General features: G+C 39.7%; 1 protein-coding gene across 1 annotated transcript; it reads left to right on the top strand.

Annotated features, from left to right (window-relative positions):
- Window positions 1-4,522: 4,522 nt before the first annotated feature.
- On the top strand, window positions 4,523-12,694 carry LOC123958942 (potassium channel subfamily K member 2-like). The gene is made up of 8 exons (XM_046032725.1): window positions 4,523-4,561; window positions 4,724-4,836; window positions 5,548-5,638; window positions 6,128-6,245; window positions 6,891-7,051; window positions 9,295-9,481; window positions 9,639-9,778; window positions 11,316-12,694. The coding sequence occupies exons 2-8, from the start codon at window positions 4,739-4,741 to the stop codon at window positions 11,646-11,648; spliced, it is 1,128 nt and encodes a 375-aa protein (XP_045888681.1). The 5' UTR covers window positions 4,523-4,561; window positions 4,724-4,738; the 3' UTR covers window positions 11,649-12,694.
- Window positions 12,695-20,070: the final 7,376 nt, after the last annotated feature.

Genomic DNA, 20,070 nt, shown 5'->3' with positions numbered 1-20,070 from the left:
AAAATACAAAAACTGCTATACATGTTGAGGCATGTATTGAGGGGAATGGCATTGTGTGTATTTAAAGAAACACTTGCTTTAATATTAGTCTGTGATCAGCAGGCTGTGATTCATCCATTTGATTGCTTCAATCACACAGCACACAGCACTCCAAGGTCTTTACCTAAGTAAGTTGACAACTTTGGTTTCAATCAAAGGCCAAACTTGAGATGGACTCCCTGCAGATTCCAACAGCTAATAATAGAGCACGGTTTGGGACCATGAACTGTCATTTATAGTGTCGACTTAAATTACGTAACATGACTGGCATATTTCTGTGTATTTTAATCACCTCAGTGGACTCATACAACTCTTCTTCAACCTGGTTCAACCCCCTCTCACCTTCCTACATGTATGTGCAAGACTACTTAACGTCTGAGCTGAACGCCTCTCTATGTTAACTGGGTGGTTGAGTGATTAAATAATTGCCTGTTCTTTCCTGGTCATGTTTGTGCCTCTTTCAACCACCCAAACACACTCACACTTTCAAGTCTTTCTCTCTTCCTCTCCTCTTCCTCTTCATCTCCTCTCCCTCTTCCTTTCCTTTGTTTTCGTCTCCCTCTCCTCTTCCTCTCTTCTTCCTCTCCCTCTCCTCTCCTTTTCCTCTTTCTCTCATCTTGTCTTCCTCACCTGTCCTCCTCCTGTCTGCCAGTGATTCTGATCTTACCAGAAAAACACATAAAATAAGAAGTCTGGGTTTAAATTGTGCCCTAGTAAATATATCTTAATATAGAGCTTAATAAATGTTAGCCTATTGCCATCCATCCATATCAGACATCTCTCAACACTGGTTTTGTGCTCTAGGACAGAGGGACCCCTCCAAAAGTTCACAAGATCATGCTATGGGGTTGTGGTATAGTTACAGTTTTTTTAAATTGCTAAGATGCAATGGTCAAAACTAAAGCCACTTTTTCAAAACTCTTCACACAGTCTGCATTAACAACATGCATCTTGGCCAAACAATTAATCTCACCTGCAAAAGTCACTCAAACCACCAAAACACTTCATACAAGTCTCAAAATGAACTTGTTCAACCAAAACACTGCCAACAAGTCTCACTCAGAAAGCATCCATTGTCAATCATAACACACTGACCTATAAAACACTAACAACAGGATGCATTATCTAAATTTGATTAACTTTATCTTCAAAATGTGACAGATCTTTCATATAAATCAGTATTTCATATAGAATACAGTTGTTCTCAGACACTTTGGTACATTTCTCTATGTTCAGCCTCCACATCATCTAGTCATGTGTGCACATCATATGTAAAAGCAATTTCTCAAATTGATCGAAATTGCAAATGGCAAATGCTTTGACACATTTATGCAAATGATTATGTACAATTGTCTGCTGCTTCTTACATTATCAGTTGCTTACTGTATGTCATGTTGATTACAATGTATTACAGTTTACTGGTTCTCTGTTGAGTAGCCTTACCCCCCCAAAACATCTAGTCATAAGTTCATTGCATAAGTCGCTACATGCAAAATGGTTGAATATGTAATAATGTGCAAATAATTTTTTCTACATGTCTATTACTTTTTTTGTGTGCTACAGTGAATTGATGAAGATATCTGTTATGATGTCAATAAGAATATGTGAATGATTGTAGAAATGTACCAAAGCAACTGAGAAAAACTGCATTCAGCAGTTTGCTTCTCAGTTCCAGAAATTTCAGTGCTGCAAATCAGTTTTTCTCAGTTGTTTACACAGTAACACTGGTACGTGAGACACAATGAACACAACTTGTAATAGAAGCACCAACAAATTCTGCTAAAATACAAGCACATTTCCTGCTTTACACTCAGCTTGCAGTTATGCAGTAAAACCAATTTCATAAAACTACAAACATTTCTCTACGCACATAGATAGAAACATAAAATGTACGTAAATGTAAAATATTTTCTATATATTTCAGACTGGTTGCTGCAAAAATGCAAGATATTTGCAATAATTCTGTTTTGAATTTGTTTTTAACAGTTTTGGACAAAGTGTGTTAGCATTTTAAAAATGTGCTGCAGATATATAGAGTTTTGCAGGTAGTGAAGTAGTAATGAGAAAAGAGTTCATGGATTTTGGAGAAAGTAGTCACTGAATGCATTTTGTATGAAAGCAATGAAAATTGATTCACAGTTTGGTCCACATACACTTCTGTTTCGCTGACTGCGTTTTGAGTTTTGACAATGTGACTTCAGTTTTGACCAATGCAGGTTAGCAATTGAAAAAAAACTAATGTGACTGCAAAAAAGTTCTGCTATACTCATATTTCTCTGCATTTTGTTGGGGGCAACTTTTCTGCAAAACGCTGAAATAGTTTTGTATTTTTTGTACCTCCAACATTCAGATAGAAGTAAAATGACTCTTTGGTTATGCAACATGTCCAACTTGTGACAAGGGTCAAGTAGAGCTAATGTGCCAAAAAAAGGTTTGGGAACCACTGCTTTAGGATGGTCAAAGCTGTAACTATAAGAGAGAAACTACAGCAGAACTTCCTGGGCCTCAATCTGAAAAGACTCTTCTCCACCTCTGTTTCCCTCTTCCTTGTGCTCTCTGCTTTCTTTTGCTTCACTCTTATTGGTTTCCCATGTCTTTCTGTCTATGTCTTTATGTCTCTCCAACAATTCCTCTCTCACACTTGCCTGACATCCAGCTCCTCTACACCAAGGTTTCCTTTCTGAAATCCTCAGGTTGATTCACCCATTATTTTGAGGAGGGTTTTCGTTTAAACATGACTCTGGAAGAGGGGTGGACCTGACCAAATGCTCATTAGTGCTTTCTCACCTCTAGTGAATAACCTAAACATGCAGCAAAAATAACTATCGATTTAGATAGGGAATCCTGAAACTCCGAAGATGACCTCTGTCTGTTTTGCGGACCCCGGTTTGAGAGCCATCTCTCTATATCCTGCACCTCCACCCCTTCCCCCGTTTTCTCCACCCCTCTCCTCCTCCTTCCTCTTGGTGTTATCCCACCACTCCACCGGTGCGCTCAAAAGCCAGAGCGCAGACGGAGTGGAGCGCATGCAAAAGAGCTGACACAGGACAGCGAGAGAAACACCAGAGAAAGCTCTTTGCAGCGACATGTGGATGCAATAAAACGTTATCTTGCCAGCGCAGCATCAGTGTCCGACCAGCGGTAAAAGTAGGAGAGGAGCAGAAGAAAAACGGAGCGCCTGTTCGTCACCCCGCTTCAGCACCGCAGGGAGGAGACACGCAGAGGAAAGATTCCCCTAAACGCAGTGAGAGCGTCGGATGAGGAGAAGAGGAGAGCGGAGGGCATCGGATAGGCATCGACAAGGAGTAAGTAGACTACACAAAAAGAGAGAACTTCATCTGAAACTCAGCAACAAACGTTTTCTATGTTTAAATCCAATACTGAAAACACAAATTTTAGTAAAAAATAACATGTAGCATTGAAACTCATGCAAGTTGTCATACTTCTCCACTTAGCGAGAAAGTAGAGATGGAGTTGTGTGTGTGTGTGTGTGTGTGTGTGTGTGTGTGTGTGTGTGATTATCTCCAACAGCTCTGCTTCCTGCACAGCTGCACTGACTGTACCTGTGTTTTAATCCATTAAATATGTATGAAGCTAAACAAATGTCAGGTAACCCACATAGCTTCCCAAAAGCACCTGGTCATTTTGCATTATTGTTTCTTGAAAACTAAAACCACCTAAACTCAGTTCCCACGATTTGCAGAATACCACCATTTCATATCACAGTTGTGTTTCATGTGCTTCTAAGGTGACCCTGAAGAAAGATTATTTCATTTAGGTCACCAGCACCTACTGTGTATGTTATGGTCAAACCTTCACGTGGAAGGCACTCAACTTAAGTGCTTTTTTCATTCTCATCCTAATAACATTTTGAGCATTCAGTATAAATCTGAATGCTCAAAAAGGCAGAAATTGATCTGGGTTAGTGCAAACCCGACAGTGGCACCTGTGACCTCATGCGAAAGCAAGGGGAAGGTAGTGTGGACTACAATATAGAGGTTCATTTGGAGGGCGTGTTCTGTATTTTATTTTAATAACATTTTTAAATAACAGTTGCAGGCCTACAACACAATTGGAATTGGATTTTTATGCAGTTTGTTGATGAAGTTTGTGGTTTTGGCCTTAACAGTTTAGGCCGTTTACAGTAAATAAGTTTCTGTCAAAACGTCTCTTCTCTCTTCCTCTTCTACTTTCTGTATCTTATAAAAGCACACACATATATTACACACCCAATGTGCTTGATTCAGGCTTATTTTACCAGTTTGGATTTAAAGGCCAAAGTGATTTATTTATAAGTACTTCTAAAAGTATCAGCTACATGTGTTTGATTGGAGTAGGAGAGCAGGGACAGAAATGGGGGAAAAGTGTGTGTGGGGGGGGAAATCTCAATGCCATTTTCTTATTTCCCCTTGCAGTGGCAGCTCCAGACTTATTGGACCCTAAATCTGCCACTCACAATACCAAGCCCCGCCTCTCCTTCTCCACAAAGCCAATCACACTGACTCCCCGGGAGGAGAGTGAGGTGAGAGAAAAAAGAGAGAAGTCCAGATTATAAAAGTAATTTTTTATTCATTTTTTCACAAGGTTTAGAGCTCCCTTAAAATGTCCCTTTGGCATTATTATAGCTTATTTCTGGAGGCCTCCTGTGTGTATGTGGGTTGACTGATCAATTGAAGTGTTGCAGGTGGTTGCCACAGTGATGAAATGGAAGACGGTGACAGCCATCTTTCTTTTGGTTGTTCTGTACCTGGTGATGGGAGCGGCAGTCTTCAGAGCCCTGGAGCAGCCTCATGAGAGGTAGGCAGGTTGAATATATGCCTACTTGTCTCTTTGCCAACCTACCAGACAAGCCGTCCACCCAGCCATCCACCTTCTAGACTGTAAATCATTATAGTTACGTCCACTTACTTCTTCTTTTTAACTCAAAGAGCTCTGACAAGTTCACGATTCTGAACTCAACTGTTTGAGTTTTCGAAGGTTAAACTTGCATTAATTAATTGTGAAAAAAAAAAGGACACAGAAAATTTTATTTGTTGCAGATACAGATAGTGGTGTACTCGCTCCTCCCTACCAAATACACACAGCAGATAAGTCATATATTTAAAGCAATTCCACTATAGAGGAAAAACCTAGTGTTGAACTCCAATAGACAACTGCAGTTTAGGAGTAACAAGCACATTAGTCTTATTCTGAAATCTTTACACTGGCTTCAGTTAGTTAGTTCAAAGTGCTGCTGCACGTTTGCTAATCACTAAATGGCTAAGAGCCAAAATATTAACTATTAATTACTACTAATTTACTACTATTGCTACATATTTTTACACAGCTTAAACCAAACCCACACGTGTTAATTTAAGAGACTTTGCTGTACAGTCATCAATCATTGACACTAACTGTTATCTCTCTGTTACCCTTTTTCAAATAAGGGGTTAGAGACGGGTGCACTCTGTTAAATTTGAAGGCATGATCACTAATATTTTTCAGCCTCACTTTCTTTCTCTCTCCTAGTGCTCAGCGATTGGCCATCCTGTCCCAGAAGCTGACGTTCCTGTCCAGACACTCCTGTGTCAACCAGAGCCAGCTGGAGGAGCTAGTTAAGGTGAGACTTACCTCACATTACAACATTATGTATGTTTTGTACACAGATGTAATTCACCACAGCCGCAGTGGTTCTAGCACCATGGACAGCTCCAACAGTTTCACAGGAGTAAGCAGAGTCGAAGGAAGAAATGTTGAACCACAGAGAGTTCGTTTCTGATTTTGTTAGTCCAGTCAAGTTTCCCATTCTGAAATATGTAGACGTCCTTCTGGGGCTCCAACATTCACCTTAATGTATTCTCTTTGTCAGCTCTAGATTTTTGCCTCGCCTACAGTCATCTCAAGTTTTATAGATTTCCATTTTTAATTCATTAGACAGGCAAGCAGACACACATACTTTCCCGCCTGCACTGCTACAAGAATGATTTATAATGATTTTATTTACAGGAGCAAGAAAGTAACAGAATATGTGTTATTTGTCCTAAATTTGTGTCTAATGGTCAATCATGTCTTGATCTGAAACACAAATTGGAACCCCCCCCCACCCCAGCAAGTTGTGTCTGCGATCCGCTCTGGAGTGAACCCTGCAGGGACAATGAGCAACCACAGCAGCCTGTGGGACCTCAGCTCCTCCTTCTTCTTTGCTGGGACTGTCATCACAACCATCGGTAGGACACACACACAGGAGGGGGACGTGCAGCATCTCTGTGTTTATTTAGAGCGTCTGCGGTTCAGACTGATTTTCCAAATGTAAATTTGTGTTTGGCTGATGTGTCGCCCACCTTAGTCTGTGTTATGGTATGAATAAATATTATTTAAATGTAAGTGAATGAACACTCCTGCTGTTATGGTTAGTTATGTAACCTGACTTACTGCTGTCAGAAGTGGAGGAGTCACTGATTCTATATCCTCTTCCTGGCCATACATTTAGAGTGTATGATGCATTTTGTGTGTTCAGTGGATGTTCATGTCTCCCTGCACTACATTTTTTCACTCTTGAGTTCCCTCATACTAATTACCCTTCCTGTTTCCTTTTTCTTCTTTTGTTTTGTAGACAGTCACTTACTCACACTGTCTTGTAGGAGCCTGCTGTTGAAGCTGTTAATGCAGAGGTTCAATCAGAGGATACAAGCTAAAAAAATAGAATAGACATTTTAATACGTCAGGGAACATAATAGTAGATACAGAGATAGCGGATTATCTAATCCGTCATCTGATCACTGGCTTAGAGTGTTTACACCGGCACACTGTTGTGGGAAGCATGAAATGGCACCATATTTCTGAGTCTCTTTTTCTTTCTGTCCTCTCTGCAGGTTTTGGGAACATTTCACCCCACACAGAAGGTGGGAGGATCTTCTGCATTGTCTATGCGTTGCTAGGGATACCTCTGTTCGGCTTTCTCTTGGCTGGTGTAGGAGATCAGCTCGGCACCATATTTGGCAAGGGCATTGCCAGAGTGGAGAAAATGTTCGTGGTGAGTTTGGAGTGACATACACAAACACGTAGCGTGGATATACACACGGATACTGTATATCACAGGAAGGCCCACAGTTTGTGGTCTGCAGATGGCAAGTGTGTATAGGCTACCCTGAATAATTTACAACAAAGCACTCTAGACAATTTCCTCACTCACACCAGGGCCGATATCTGATTTAATTAGCATGCTATGCACTGATTTAACTAAAGCAAGAGTGGGCAAGATGCTTTAAAACCTATAATAAAGTATGTGTAAGTATTTGGTGATATAATAGTGATGTATACTATGATATAGTACATTTTCTGAACTGTTTATAGATTTAAAATATCAAGTGTTTAGTCACATTGATGCAAAACTATACCATTACGATCAAGAATTTTGGTAGACTCTGATGTGATGAGATGTGTCCTTCTCCTTGTTTGAAGTTTTTATCAAAATGACCTTGCAGTGCGGTTCACACATTTACAGTTTCTTTTAATTTAAGTTGCCCCATTGGGAATTTAACATTGATGATACAGTAACAAGGTCAGCTTGTTTTTCAACCCCTTGTGTCATTGATCTTTTGTATTTATGGCCTTTTAAACAGTAAAGGTCACAAAAAGTCCAATTGTACATTGGTAGTGCAGCCTAGCACGCATAGTATATACAGTACATGTGCTGTGTGTGTGAAAATGGTACTTTAAATCCAGTGCGAAGAAAAACTTGGACCTAACTTTACATGTGGATGAATAATTCTCCAGCTGAATGATACTGAGAGGCTCCTGTGCATATTTGTTTGATATAAACTGCTAATGATACATGGTTCTGATTAAAAGCTGAAGTTAGGTGTAAAGCTACAGTAGGTTGGTCTTTAAGCAGCTGACTCCAGAGCTCAAACTGAGTAATAAAGTCCCTCATTTTGTGGTCCAAACTCAATGAAATGTTTAAACAAACTAAACTCTGATTGAGAAGCAGGTCTCCTTGTAGTTGCTGTTGAACAGTGCATTTTTAAGTTGATTTATTTATTTTGTGTAAACAGTCAAGCTGAAATGTTGAAGTCACTGTTGAATGTCTTTGAAATCTGAATCCAGAGTGTAAATGCTTTGCTCCTGCTATGGCTGTCAGAGCACCCGAGGGACTCCGTAATGAATATTATGATTATGGCTGAGGACAGTTAATTGTGTAAGCGTGTGTTTGTTTGTGTGTGTGTGTTTGTCAAAGCCTTATTGCTCTGTTCCCAGATTGATTATTCTCAGTGAATACTGTGAATGTCTTTTTTCCCTACTGCACCCAGGGGATGAAATTAATGGAATAATACTATTACTGCTCACAGCATCTGGTTTTACCTTTTCTCTTTAAAAGGAGTTTTCTCTTCAACAGTGTGCTGTATCTGTTATGTGTCTGGTCCAGAATGAAATTTCTCCATAATTGTAAGATCGATTACAATGGAATTTGTTACACACCTTGATATCAAACTTAGAATGAATTGTATTAAGTTTGGTTTATGAGGAAATACCTGCAAAACTCATTCTCAGCTATACTTTGTGTGTAGTGCTAATTAGCAAACACACCTGACGTAGAGCCAGTTTGGGCTCAAACATTGTACTCTTTCTAAATGTAATAAAGAAAAAAAAATGAAAAGGTTGAACTCGACAGTGTTGAGAAACAACAAAATAAAAATTTTTTGGACGTGAAAGATGTGTGTGTGTGTTTGCAGTTTGATAGCATTGTCACTGTGTGCATGGTAGCATCTTCCCAGAGCGGCTTACATGGCTTTAGATTCTAAGCATCAAAATCAGGAGTATAAGCCCATATATTTTGCTTTGTGAGATAGCCCATCCTTCCATGTTGACTTCCACACAACGCTTAGCATCTTGCTGTGGTTTGAGCATCATTGCAGTTAATTCTCACTGCTGGACAAGGTGACAAATTTACATGTTTTTCTTAAAATATCTACATTGGATCTGGATTTTCTCTTTCAAGACCCTGCTTGCCGCCACTCTAACAGCTCCAGTGAAGAGGCAAATAACTAACTAAGCTTTCCTCAGCTTCTGTACCAAAGAACTTCAACAAACCATGAAAACTGAGGGCCAAAGCTTCACGTATGTTTGCGTGTGTTTATGTGTGTTCACCAACAGACCAAACAGACCAGATCTCTAGAATTTGAATGGTACCTGTTTTCACTATGATATTGCAAATTTTCTCTGCTTATCTCTCTCTCTCTCTCTCTCTCTCTCTCTCTCTCTCTCTCTCTCCTGCAGCACTGGGACATCAGTCAGACAAAGATCCGCGTCATCTCCACCCTCCTGTTTGTATTGTTCGGCTGCCTGCTATTTGTGGCGCTCCCAGCGGCCATCTTTAAACACATCGAGGGTTGGTCTGCGCTGGAGTCCCTTTACTTTGTGGTCATCACCCTGACTACCATAGGATTTGGAGACTTTGTGGCAGGTACAAACACACAGGAAGTGATTGAATTCCAACACAGACACTTTAAACCTTTCTGTCTCTGCATTAAGCCTGTACATCTCGTCGAGTGGACTGCTTTGGATTCTACTGTATATATATTACAGTCATTGTCTTTGTCTGCCTGTGTCTCCATGTCTAGGTGGTTCTGAAATAGAGTACTTAGATTACTATAAACCTGTTGTATGGTTTTGGATTCTGGTGGGACTAGCCTACTTTGCTGCCATCCTCAGCATGATAGGAGACTGGCTCAGAGTCATCTCCAAGAGGACGAAAGAAGAGGTACGAGACTGTTGCTTTCATTCACTCCTCCATTCCCTGACTCTCTCTAATTTATTTTGCCACTTCTTTCTTTCTCTCTCTACATATCTGTTTATCTGTTGATGTATATGTTTCCGCCTCACCTTCTATATCTCCTTCTGTCTCTCTTTCGGCAACTAAGGTTTTTTGTGCTATTCAGTTACGGTGCCACGTCCTCAACTTTTGCCCTCTGCTTAATGTCATTTTAATGATACGACTGTTTTCTAATCCAATCCACTGTCTGCCATCCAAACACATAAACACAGTCATAGGCCATTACTGTGAGCATATCCAGAGAGAGAGAAATAAGGTCATTTGGACAATGTGTGATGGTGCAATTGAAAAACCTGGGGATTTCGCAACCAGAATGACACGGTCATCACCTTATATAGTAATCAGATTTAACTGGAGTTTTAGTGAGAGTTGAGTATGAATGAATATTTGGTCGTAGCTTTTAGCCAGTTCTTAACTAAAAAACATATTCTTATTAATTGAATATACTAGGATTTTCTGTTGTGAATATTTCCTGTACACACTACATCAATTGTATGTCTGTCTGTCCTGGGAGAGGGATCCCGACTTGATCTTCCTGAGGTTTCTTCCATTTTTTCCCTGTTAAAAGTTGTTTTGGGGGGAGTTTTTCCTTAACTGAATTGAGGGTCTAAGTGCAGAGGCTGGCATATGCTCTAGAGATTATAAAGCCCCTTTGGGCAAACTGTGATTTGTGATACTGGCCTATATAAATAAAATTGCCTTCAGGGAACAATACCTTCGACAACATGATGACATGATGGCATAACAACTGGTAGGTGGATGCAAGATGTATTGTGTAAGTGTGTGTATGTGTGTGTTCACTAATGCTCCCCATGGGTTGTCATGCTGAAGTCCTGCTGTGATACGCTATAATCTTACTGGCACGCAAATGTGTGTGTGTTATTATCATTAGGCACTGTGATATAGTTAGACCTAGAGGCTGTATTTGAGGTGTGTGTGCACAACTGCCTCTTTAGCCCTGAAGTGATTGATACCAGAATGGTTGAAAAGCAGCTCCAGTCCCTTTTAGATGAGACATTAGCACAAAACTGAAGCATGTTAGTGTCCCATTAAGGCACATAAATATTCTGGTTTTGGCGCAGGGCTCTGATCACCTCTGCTACACTTCAGTTTGTGTCGGTCTGTCTGTTCTTGTCTTTTATTGTCTCCATACTCGTCTGTCAGTGTCACTCTAATGTTATGTGTACCTGAAAGTTTAGCTTTTACTGCCAGACGTAAAAACATTTCTGTAATAAAATACCTGATAGACCTCATGCCTGCAGGCAATGTGTTAAACAGTAATTTGCAGCAACAGTATTTATATTGAAGCATTTCATGACCTTGTGTCACAGTGGGTATATTGTGTAAACCTATGTGTGTAGCAGAGTAAAACTCTATTCATATCAGATTCTGTGTGAACTTGCCATCCATGTGAACCCCTCTTTCCTATTTACTAACTTATCTGTCTATTTGTCTCTGCTTGCAGGTAGGAGAGATCCGAGCTCATGCTGCAGAGTGGACGGCTAACGTCTCAGCAGAGTTCAAAGAAACACGGCGACGTGTCAGTGTTGAGATCTACGATAAATTCCAGCGTGCTGCGTCAATTAAACGCAAACTGTCCTCAGAGCTGGGATTTAGCCCCGGCCCCGAGCTCGCTCTGCCAAAGAGGACCACGTCTGTAAATTTCATCGATGACAGGAACGAGAGGGAAGCCGGGGTGCAGACCCCGACGACACCTCTGGCAAGAAATGGAGGTTTGTTCATGAACGGGCTGGACCCAGAGAGGGGAGAAATCTCAGTCATTGAACACCTCAAGTAGAAAGAGGACAGTCAACATCTTTCGAGATCTTTTCAAGATCTTTCCATGTGTCATCGTTGGTGGCATCAGTACTTGGAGCAGAGTTGCATGACCAAATGAACTGTTCTTACTCACAATTCAATTAATAGAGAAAGTGGTACTTTGTGACATATTCACCACTCTAAGGGGTTGTGAGGCTTGTTCAAGGACACTTTTCTCACCTCCTTCATTCCACCAGTGACACAAAGAGCAAGAAGAAGATACAGAACATGAGTTGATCTTGTTGAAATCAACAGTTAACCCTTAATAAAAAAAAAATGTACAAAAACAACAGTACAAAAGTCAGAGGAATGACCATGATGCCTGTCTGTGTTTGCAGCACTCCAATATTTATTTTTTCTTTACCACACAGAATTATACATTACATTATTGTTTTTTTAGCACTTTGGTTTAGAGGGAGCCATGAAACACTTTGACAGAGAGAGAGAGATGTATTACATGCAACAAAGGTTGAACCGTTGACGATTATATGGTGTGTGGCTCTTCCCCTCTGCAGTGTTTTTAAGAAGGACGTTACCGTTTGCCTTTTGAATGCAGAACGACACTGACAATCCCAGTAGGCTTTTAACTGAAACATTACGCATATGGTGGGATGTGACGATGTCAGAACTAACTAAAAATGACGGAAGATGCTATCTGAACTGCAAAGATGATGGGCTCTTGATTTTGTGCTAAATCTGCAGAATGTAAAGATCATGAGATTGAGAGATGGTGAGATATGATATTGTTTGAACTACAGATGAGACCGAGCCGTGTGCCCTATTGAACTACAACAATGGAGGATTGGTTGAGCTCATATTAGGACCTTATTTATCAGATTTCCCACCTGGGAAACGTTGATAACTCACAAGATTGTACTACACCAAAACTAAACACAAACTAACAGTTTGAAGTCTTTCTATCTGTAATTTCCACCATTATAACCAGCTGAATCAGCAGCAATGTATTTTGGAATAGTAGCTTAGGTGAAAAAAGGTTTCTGGGTAGGATACTGAATTGGTTGTTTATTGACAATTACAGTTGGGTTTGTAACAATTATAATAATTACCACAAACCACTGAAATTGCTTTCATTTGCTTTTGGCATATTTTATCTCCAAACCTTATACAACGCGTACTGTAGGTAACTGTTCACATTTACACATTCAGTTTAAATAGTTACTGTTGTTACCAACAAGGATAAGCCATTACTTTTTACAGTTGTTTTTATGATTTTTTTCTATCAGTGATTTCAAATAATAACTTCCTTCCCACCATTCAAACATGGTTTTGAGTGACCAAAGAGTTATGTCTCTATCTTACCCTTAAACTGGGGGGTGTGTAGCTTCCAATAATTAAAAACTGTTTGACCACTGTGGCAGCCATGTTGGCCCTATAGTCCTGCTGTCTGGGGCGTCTTTCAGTCGTCTTTAGCTGTCTTTATAATGTTGTCACCACAACATTTTGGTTTTGATAGAAGGCATCATTAGATGAAATTTGCAAACTACAAACTCTTCTTAGAGAAGCGGAAGAAGGTGGAAGCAGATCAAAGTGGTCAAAGTGTCTCTTCTGATTCTGGATGTAGTTTTTAAAATACACGTCAGCACTGAATGGCTCTCATGTATTTTGAATGTGATTTGTCAAACCAATGTAGTGCCTTAAACTCTTCACTTTGCCAAAACAAGCCAAGACACTGGGAGGTGGACAACTGATTTGTTATTTTTTAAGTGTTCATACTTACTTACTTTTTTGTTATTAGCAACCATTTAGTTTAAAAATGAGGTGTTTGAAAAACCAATTGCTGTTGGTCTATAATCAGTCCAACAAAGCTAAATCAGTTATTCACACTCATGATAGTGTACAGACCTGGATCCACATGTGGCCATATTCATTCAATTTTGTTTTTTATAATAATATAATTTGCATGGCTCAGTGGATTAAGTGAGTGGACTGCAGGCTTGACTGTTTTATCTGTTTTAGCAGCTGTAAGCAGAAAACTGTTGTAAGACGCAACCACTGAAATGTTCATTTATACTGACTAATATATTATGTATCAGAGTAACATTTAGGCTTTTTTTGTAAAATTTGGTGTATGCTTCAGTTTACTCTCTGCTGACTGACGCAAAGCTGCTATTATTCAGAGTGACCTGCATTTCTGAGCGGTGCTACCAAATGTGTGAAAACATTTCTTGCAAGGAAATGTTTCTGATCTCTATAATGTCATTTTCAGCTGTCCAGCCTCTGGTGTCCTGGAGAATATTGTATCTCTAATTTAACAAATTTACTGTGGACACGTATGACCCGAAGGACAAGAGTGTGAGAAAACATCACAAATCATTTGTGTTGGTCATGAAAATTTTAATGTTACAGTTCAAGAGTAAATTAATGCTCTGCTTTTGTTACGCACACAAAGACACACACAGACACAAACACACAACGAGGGTTTTCTTCCATGTGTACACCTGCCGTTGAAAATGCACTTTGATTTAACAGCCTTTGAACGTAACAACATGGTGTTCTATAGTCCATCCAATCAGAAGGCTTTGATTTTGTTGTTATGTGGCATTAACGACAACTACACAGTTCATCTCACAAACTTTTCTCATTAACAATCCAAGCAAGAGAATTTAACCCTTGTGGTGCAGCTAGTTTTATATGGTACCACTGATATATTAAGAACAGTAGTTAAAAATCCTGATGAATCAGAAAACTTGCTGTAAGAATTCAGTTCAGTTACAATTTGTTATTTTTTTTTTCAGTCCTTATTGACTTGTATCTGTGAGAAAGGATTATTTAAATCCTATTTGAAGGCCTAACAAATCTTTAAGAAGCCCACTGGACATCCTAATTGTACTGGTAGAAAGGTGAAATATACTGTAGATATTTAGACTTTTACTACAGCAGCAGTATGGATCAGTACTAACACTGAATGGAAACGTATTACACTGTGTAGTTGCTGGTTGGTCTGCCTTTGCCTTCTCTCTTGCTATTCAGTTTGTTAGGACTTTGTTACACAATCATCTTATTTAGCTGTGCTAAAATGAAACTAACTTTTTTTCATTTTCTGCTAATGTGCTAGATCTTTAATGTTTTTATGACAAGATCTTGGAAACTGTATTTCTCTAACTGTGTGTTTGTACTTATACAGTGTTTCTACACTGATGTGAGTCTGGGAGAATTGTAATGTATGTAGAGCTTATCTAAACACAATGTAACAAACATTTTTGTACAGTGTATGACTTGAAAATATAACAGATTTAAATTCTTTCTCTGTTTACTGTGTTATTAAGAGTGATCAATCTTTGCTGTTAGAGTTCTAAATAACCAGAAGAAGAATACGCATCATATTTGTACATTAAGTGCTGCCGTCCTCACAGAAATTCCCGAACAACAAAATATGTTTAAACTCAGTAGTTGTTAAATCATATTTCAGCAGTCATATAAAACTGTATTCTACTTAAATACTGCATCATTTGTGATTAGAATAGTTTATTGTATGTTACTTGGTGTGCAAATGTTGGATATTTTGATTTTGATTTAATGCTAACATTTGCAAACCTTACAGAGTACCTTACAGTAACACCAGGCTGAAAAGCTCAGCCTGGTGTTACTGTAAGGTACTCTGTAAGTGTGTTTGGTGTTTTGTCTGGTTGAAAGTTTTAGTTCTGTTGTAACTTTGACCCCATCCTGCATTGTGTGGTCAGAAGTGTACTCACCTGCTACACCTGTAACCATCAAACCCAGCAGTGATGTCAGGGTGAGTACACTTCTACATCAACGTGAGTTGTTAAACCAGTGGAGGAAAAAATAAATAAATAAATGAAGATACCTTAAAACCCATTAGAGCCTTATTACTATTTTAACTCAGTCAAATCTGAACAAACAGACATGATACACATATTTTTAGATTCAGTGTGACTTACGCTTTCTGCGTCCATGTCTATTGGGAATAAACGTCCATAAATCTGCTCAGTAATCACAGAAAAAAGCCACTCCTTACAACTGTAGAACTTGCCTGAGAATCATCATGTTTTAAGTTTTCTTCAGTATCAAAGTAATCCATTGAGAGTTTCACATCCATGGGTACATTGCAAACAGAAAGAGCTAACAGCTAATTCAAGATACATTCAGTAGTCCCAATTTACCAAAATGTAAACAAATTTAGGCTACAAAAATGGGGCTCAAGTTGTAGGCCACGACTAACTCACTGACTTCATGGACACAGTGGTCTCGATTTTGTCTGTGGTGGTGGGTTTGAAATGCCCTGATTAGTTCAATCTGATGATTACGGCAGATAAATAATGATGAAACCTCTTGCAGATGTGTTTTCATCTTTGTACTGTGAGCAGTCCAACATGAACACACAAATCTCTGCCAAAGTTAGAACATCATTCAAATGAAAGATTTCTGCGTTTCTGTTTTTCTCTGCGCTCTCCTCGCTGGTTTGAAATTGGCTAGGCTCAGGAGGAAAAAGGTGATGCCACGCACGTCTGTGCACAAATCAGGATTTAGCAACATTTGAATTAAAACATCATGACTGTTGGAAGGTTGTTTAGTCACTGTCAGTCGTATCTGACAAAACCACAGAGTTTTTTTATAGAATAAAAAAAACTGATAACCAAAGGTGGGTTTATTTAACAAAAAGGTTTAACTGCATGATCCTTATTTAGTCATGGATATTTAAAGTTATAGAGAATATTTTTATAACATTTAACATTCAAGTTTTCAGGGCCTTTAAAGTTTCTCCGAGACCTGTAAAAACCCAGTTTCTCACCACTGCCAGACATAACTCTGCTTTATTAAATATTTGGAAGCACATTAATCAGTATCTTCTCTCCTCTCACAGCTGACAGCCATTGAACCACTGAGTAATTATTAGTGTTTAAACTTCCTGGATGATAGAGCAGCCTGATGAGTGTGACTGGCCAGTGTCAGCAGGTCTTATGATGCGTGAGGTAAAGATATCAAAGCAGGAAGTACAGACCAGAATCAACAGCACACAGTCAGTCAGATACTGTACACAGCCTCATTTCACTATGATATTTTCTCTATAGTAAGAGCACATCCAGCCAGCCAAGGTTTAGAGAACCAGGAGTAATGTAGAAAGCAAAGGACTGTTTATTGTTGAATTAAAATCAGTTCTACAAGAGAAAGCTGGTTATTGGCAAAGGTCAATATAACTAATTAAATCCCCCCATCCACTCAACAATGTGTTGTTCTTATTCTTAGTTCACTGTGCAGGATGATGCATAGCTTGAAGGCTGTTTTCACATTCATCTTCTGAAGGGAGAAGGTTTTTCTTCGCTCTTCTTAAATCTTAGTTTAACACAATTACATAAGACCATTACTATTTTGGAAGCCAAAGCCAAGTATGCAACTTAAATATAACTTATGTGGAAACCTGAAACCCCCAGCACAAACACACACACACACACACACACTGAGGATAGACTTTTCACAGCCTTCAGGAGCAATTTCGGGCTCAGTATCTTGCCCAAGGACACTTAGACAAACTGGAGGAGCCAGGGATCGAACCACCGACCTTCTGATTAGTGGACAACCGCCTGAGCCACAGCCGAAGGCAAAGACTGATATCGATCTTCTCATCTAAAAATGTTGGATTACTGTTTTAAAACATGTCTGTAGGGGTTCTTTTGGCAGGTTTTTCAAATTTATATTTAACCATGAGGTTGGCTGTTGGATTGCGGGGAGTAAAAAGCAGTAGCTCGTTGCAGTTAAGTCCAAGTTCAAGACTGGTGCAGACTTCTACATGGATTCTCCATTTACCGCTACAAGCAGATCATTGCCAGGTTACCTTACTTTTTGGGAGGTTGCACCAAAGGGCCACATCACAGGGCCACATCACATGCTCACTATACTAACTATGACAAGCTGTCTTCAGAGGTCACTCTACCCAGATTACAAAACAAAAAGCAGTTTTCCATTATTTACTTCACTACCTTCTCTCTAAAACTGTTCCCAGTCAGTGGATAATCCACAATAATCCGGACATTGTACTTGAAAAGACAAACTCATATGTTGCTGATGAGTTTTCTAAATGTCATTTTGCTTTGAGCAACACAAATAAAGCAAGAGAAGAAGCATGACTCCCTGTAGAGGCCAAACTCCGGCCCCACTGACTGTGTAACAACTGATCCCTGGTCCATCCTGCTACATCAAGATAATAGGTTCTGAAATGCACGACACACGTTATTTTTGACCATCTATTCATAGAAAAGCTTCTGTTTAAGTAATTCTTCTCATAATTGATGGGCTTCTGTTATTATAACCCATCCAATGCGTGTCCCTGGTCAGTATGAATGTACCCAGGTCCAGTTAAGGTTTTCGAATTGGCAGATTGTTGTCAAATTCTCAATTTTTCAAAGTATATGTCTTAACAAACTCAAATTTCACAGAAAGCTCACAAGCAGCACTGGTGCTGTGTATCATCCATTCTGTATCTTAGATCAACAGGAGTCTTTGAAAGCAGTATCCCTGAGGGAGGCTGATGTTTCAAAACATTGTAAGTGCAGAAGTCAGATGAACTGAAGCATCCAGCGGCTTTTATGTCGATTTTATTCAAATGGTTTCTATTTTTAGTTCTGTCCATGAGGAGGTGATTCTTTGCTTGAAAAGTGCAGTAAAAAAGCCCGGGGACACTGGTTATTAAAAATAGCTCGTTCTTTGTGTGTGTGTAATTGAACTTTATATCCAAGAGGAGGCGGGGAGTGCAGGCAGGAAATCCTGTGAAACCAGAAGCAACCAGATTATTTAAAGAGGTGGTATTATGCTAATTTTTTAGGTTCAAAATCTTAATTAGGGGTTGTACCAGAACAGGTTTACATGGTTTAGTCATTTTGTTAATTTGAACTAGGCTAGTTATTGCGGCGCTGCAACCCTCTAGTGGATGATTAAAAAACAGCGCTGTTCTCAAGCACAGAAGGCTGCCTGGCTTGCTTTATTTGACAAAGTATAATGCACAAATTCACCTATTGATTACTGTATATCATCATTATATAAACCCTACTGGGCCCACAACCAAATTCAAACCACAGAAATATGTCCTGTTTACAGGACTAACGCTAACGTTGCTATGTGGCTGTGTTTTAATGTTTTAATGACCGGGTTTGTTTGTTTTGGAGAGGAGACAACCTCTGAGGTAATTCGGCTCCAGGTAGAAACCTGTCAGGGCTCTGAAGTGGAGCGGACCCAGAACAACTCTCATCAGCTGTTAGCTGTAAACACTAGCAGGACTAAAGTTACTGCGGCTGTGTTAAAACTATAACTTAGCACAACATAACTGCGCTATAATAACGGTATGCTTTATTAAATGTCACATTATTAACAAAATAGCTATATAATGTCAGTTGAGTGACAGCCGACCTGCCTCTCATTCTCCAGCGCTGGCAGTCACTCAGCCTGCAGAATGAACGAAAGACTGAGGAGGACCCATGTGAGCGGTGAACGAGTAGATCATTCCTGCTCTACAGTAGAAGCTGTCACGTGACAAATGAACGACTCAAACCCAGAGACCCACAGTTGCTATGAATTGTGAACTAACCAGTTCTGTTTCCTGTGCTGCCTGCTTACCACAGCCCTGTAGCTGAGCTGTCACGTGACAAATGAACGACTCAAACAGACAGTTGAGAGTCGTGAACTAATCAATTCTGTTTCCTGTGCTGACGGAGCCCAGGCAGCTGCTGTGGGACAAGTGAACGTAAGAGTCCAAGATCCTTCACGCATGCGTGAAAATGAACGAATCACTCACTGAGACAACCCGTTCGTCCCGAGTCATTCACACAGTTAGGTCTTATGAACGAAACGTTCATTGAGTGACACAACACTACTTCAGACTGTGACCGTAACCTAGCAGATGGTAGAAGTTATTACCAGTCCACAACCACACAACATCATTGTTCCACATCTTACAATAAACCACTACAAAAATCACCATATATCAACTCAATTTTTGGCCAAATTGGTGTTACATTAGCATTATAGTTATAACTTTACACTTGAACAGTCTGTGAAGTTACATTTCCGTGTTTATTTTAAATATAATTCACAACCAATAAAGCATACTTACAGGTTGTGATTGTGAATTTCCAGGCCCAAACAGAGTCGGAGTGGCATCGTCTTTTAGGACTAAACGTTGAACTGTTGCCGGTGTTCTGACGATCTATGCTGCCTTGCTGAAAAATGCTACCACAGCGCAAATCGATAGACTGGACTCTACTCGGCCCTGCTCCGTTTTCCATTGCAGACAGTACCCAGAGATAGTACGTAGCTTGTCGTCATAGCGACGCCACACACAACTGCCGCAACGTAATGTTCAATGCGACACACACACACCAGCGATCCACACAGCTTTCTCTTTTTTAAGTTAAAACGTTTCAACATTACTG

This window comes from Micropterus dolomieu, linkage group LG20 (assembly GCF_021292245.1).
Source record: "Micropterus dolomieu isolate WLL.071019.BEF.003 ecotype Adirondacks linkage group LG20, ASM2129224v1, whole genome shotgun sequence".
Taxonomy (NCBI): domain Eukaryota; kingdom Metazoa; phylum Chordata; class Actinopteri; order Centrarchiformes; family Centrarchidae; genus Micropterus; species Micropterus dolomieu.
Note: the sequence above shows the minus strand (reverse complement) of the source record. Positions and strands in the feature narration are given on the sequence as shown.

Bases quoted from the DNA above. Each gene is read 5' to 3' on its own strand.
- LOC123958942 (XM_046032725.1), top strand. From the start codon at position 4,739: ATGAAATGGAAGACGGTGACAGCCATCTTTCTTTTGGTTGTTCTGTAC. The intron at 5,639-6,127 runs GTGAGACTTACC...CCCCCACCCCAG, and splicing joins AGCTGGAGGAGCTAGTTAAG to CAAGTTGTGTCTGCGATCCG. The intron at 7,052-9,294 runs GTGAGTTTGGAG...TCTCTCCTGCAG, and splicing joins GAGTGGAGAAAATGTTCGTG to CACTGGGACATCAGTCAGAC.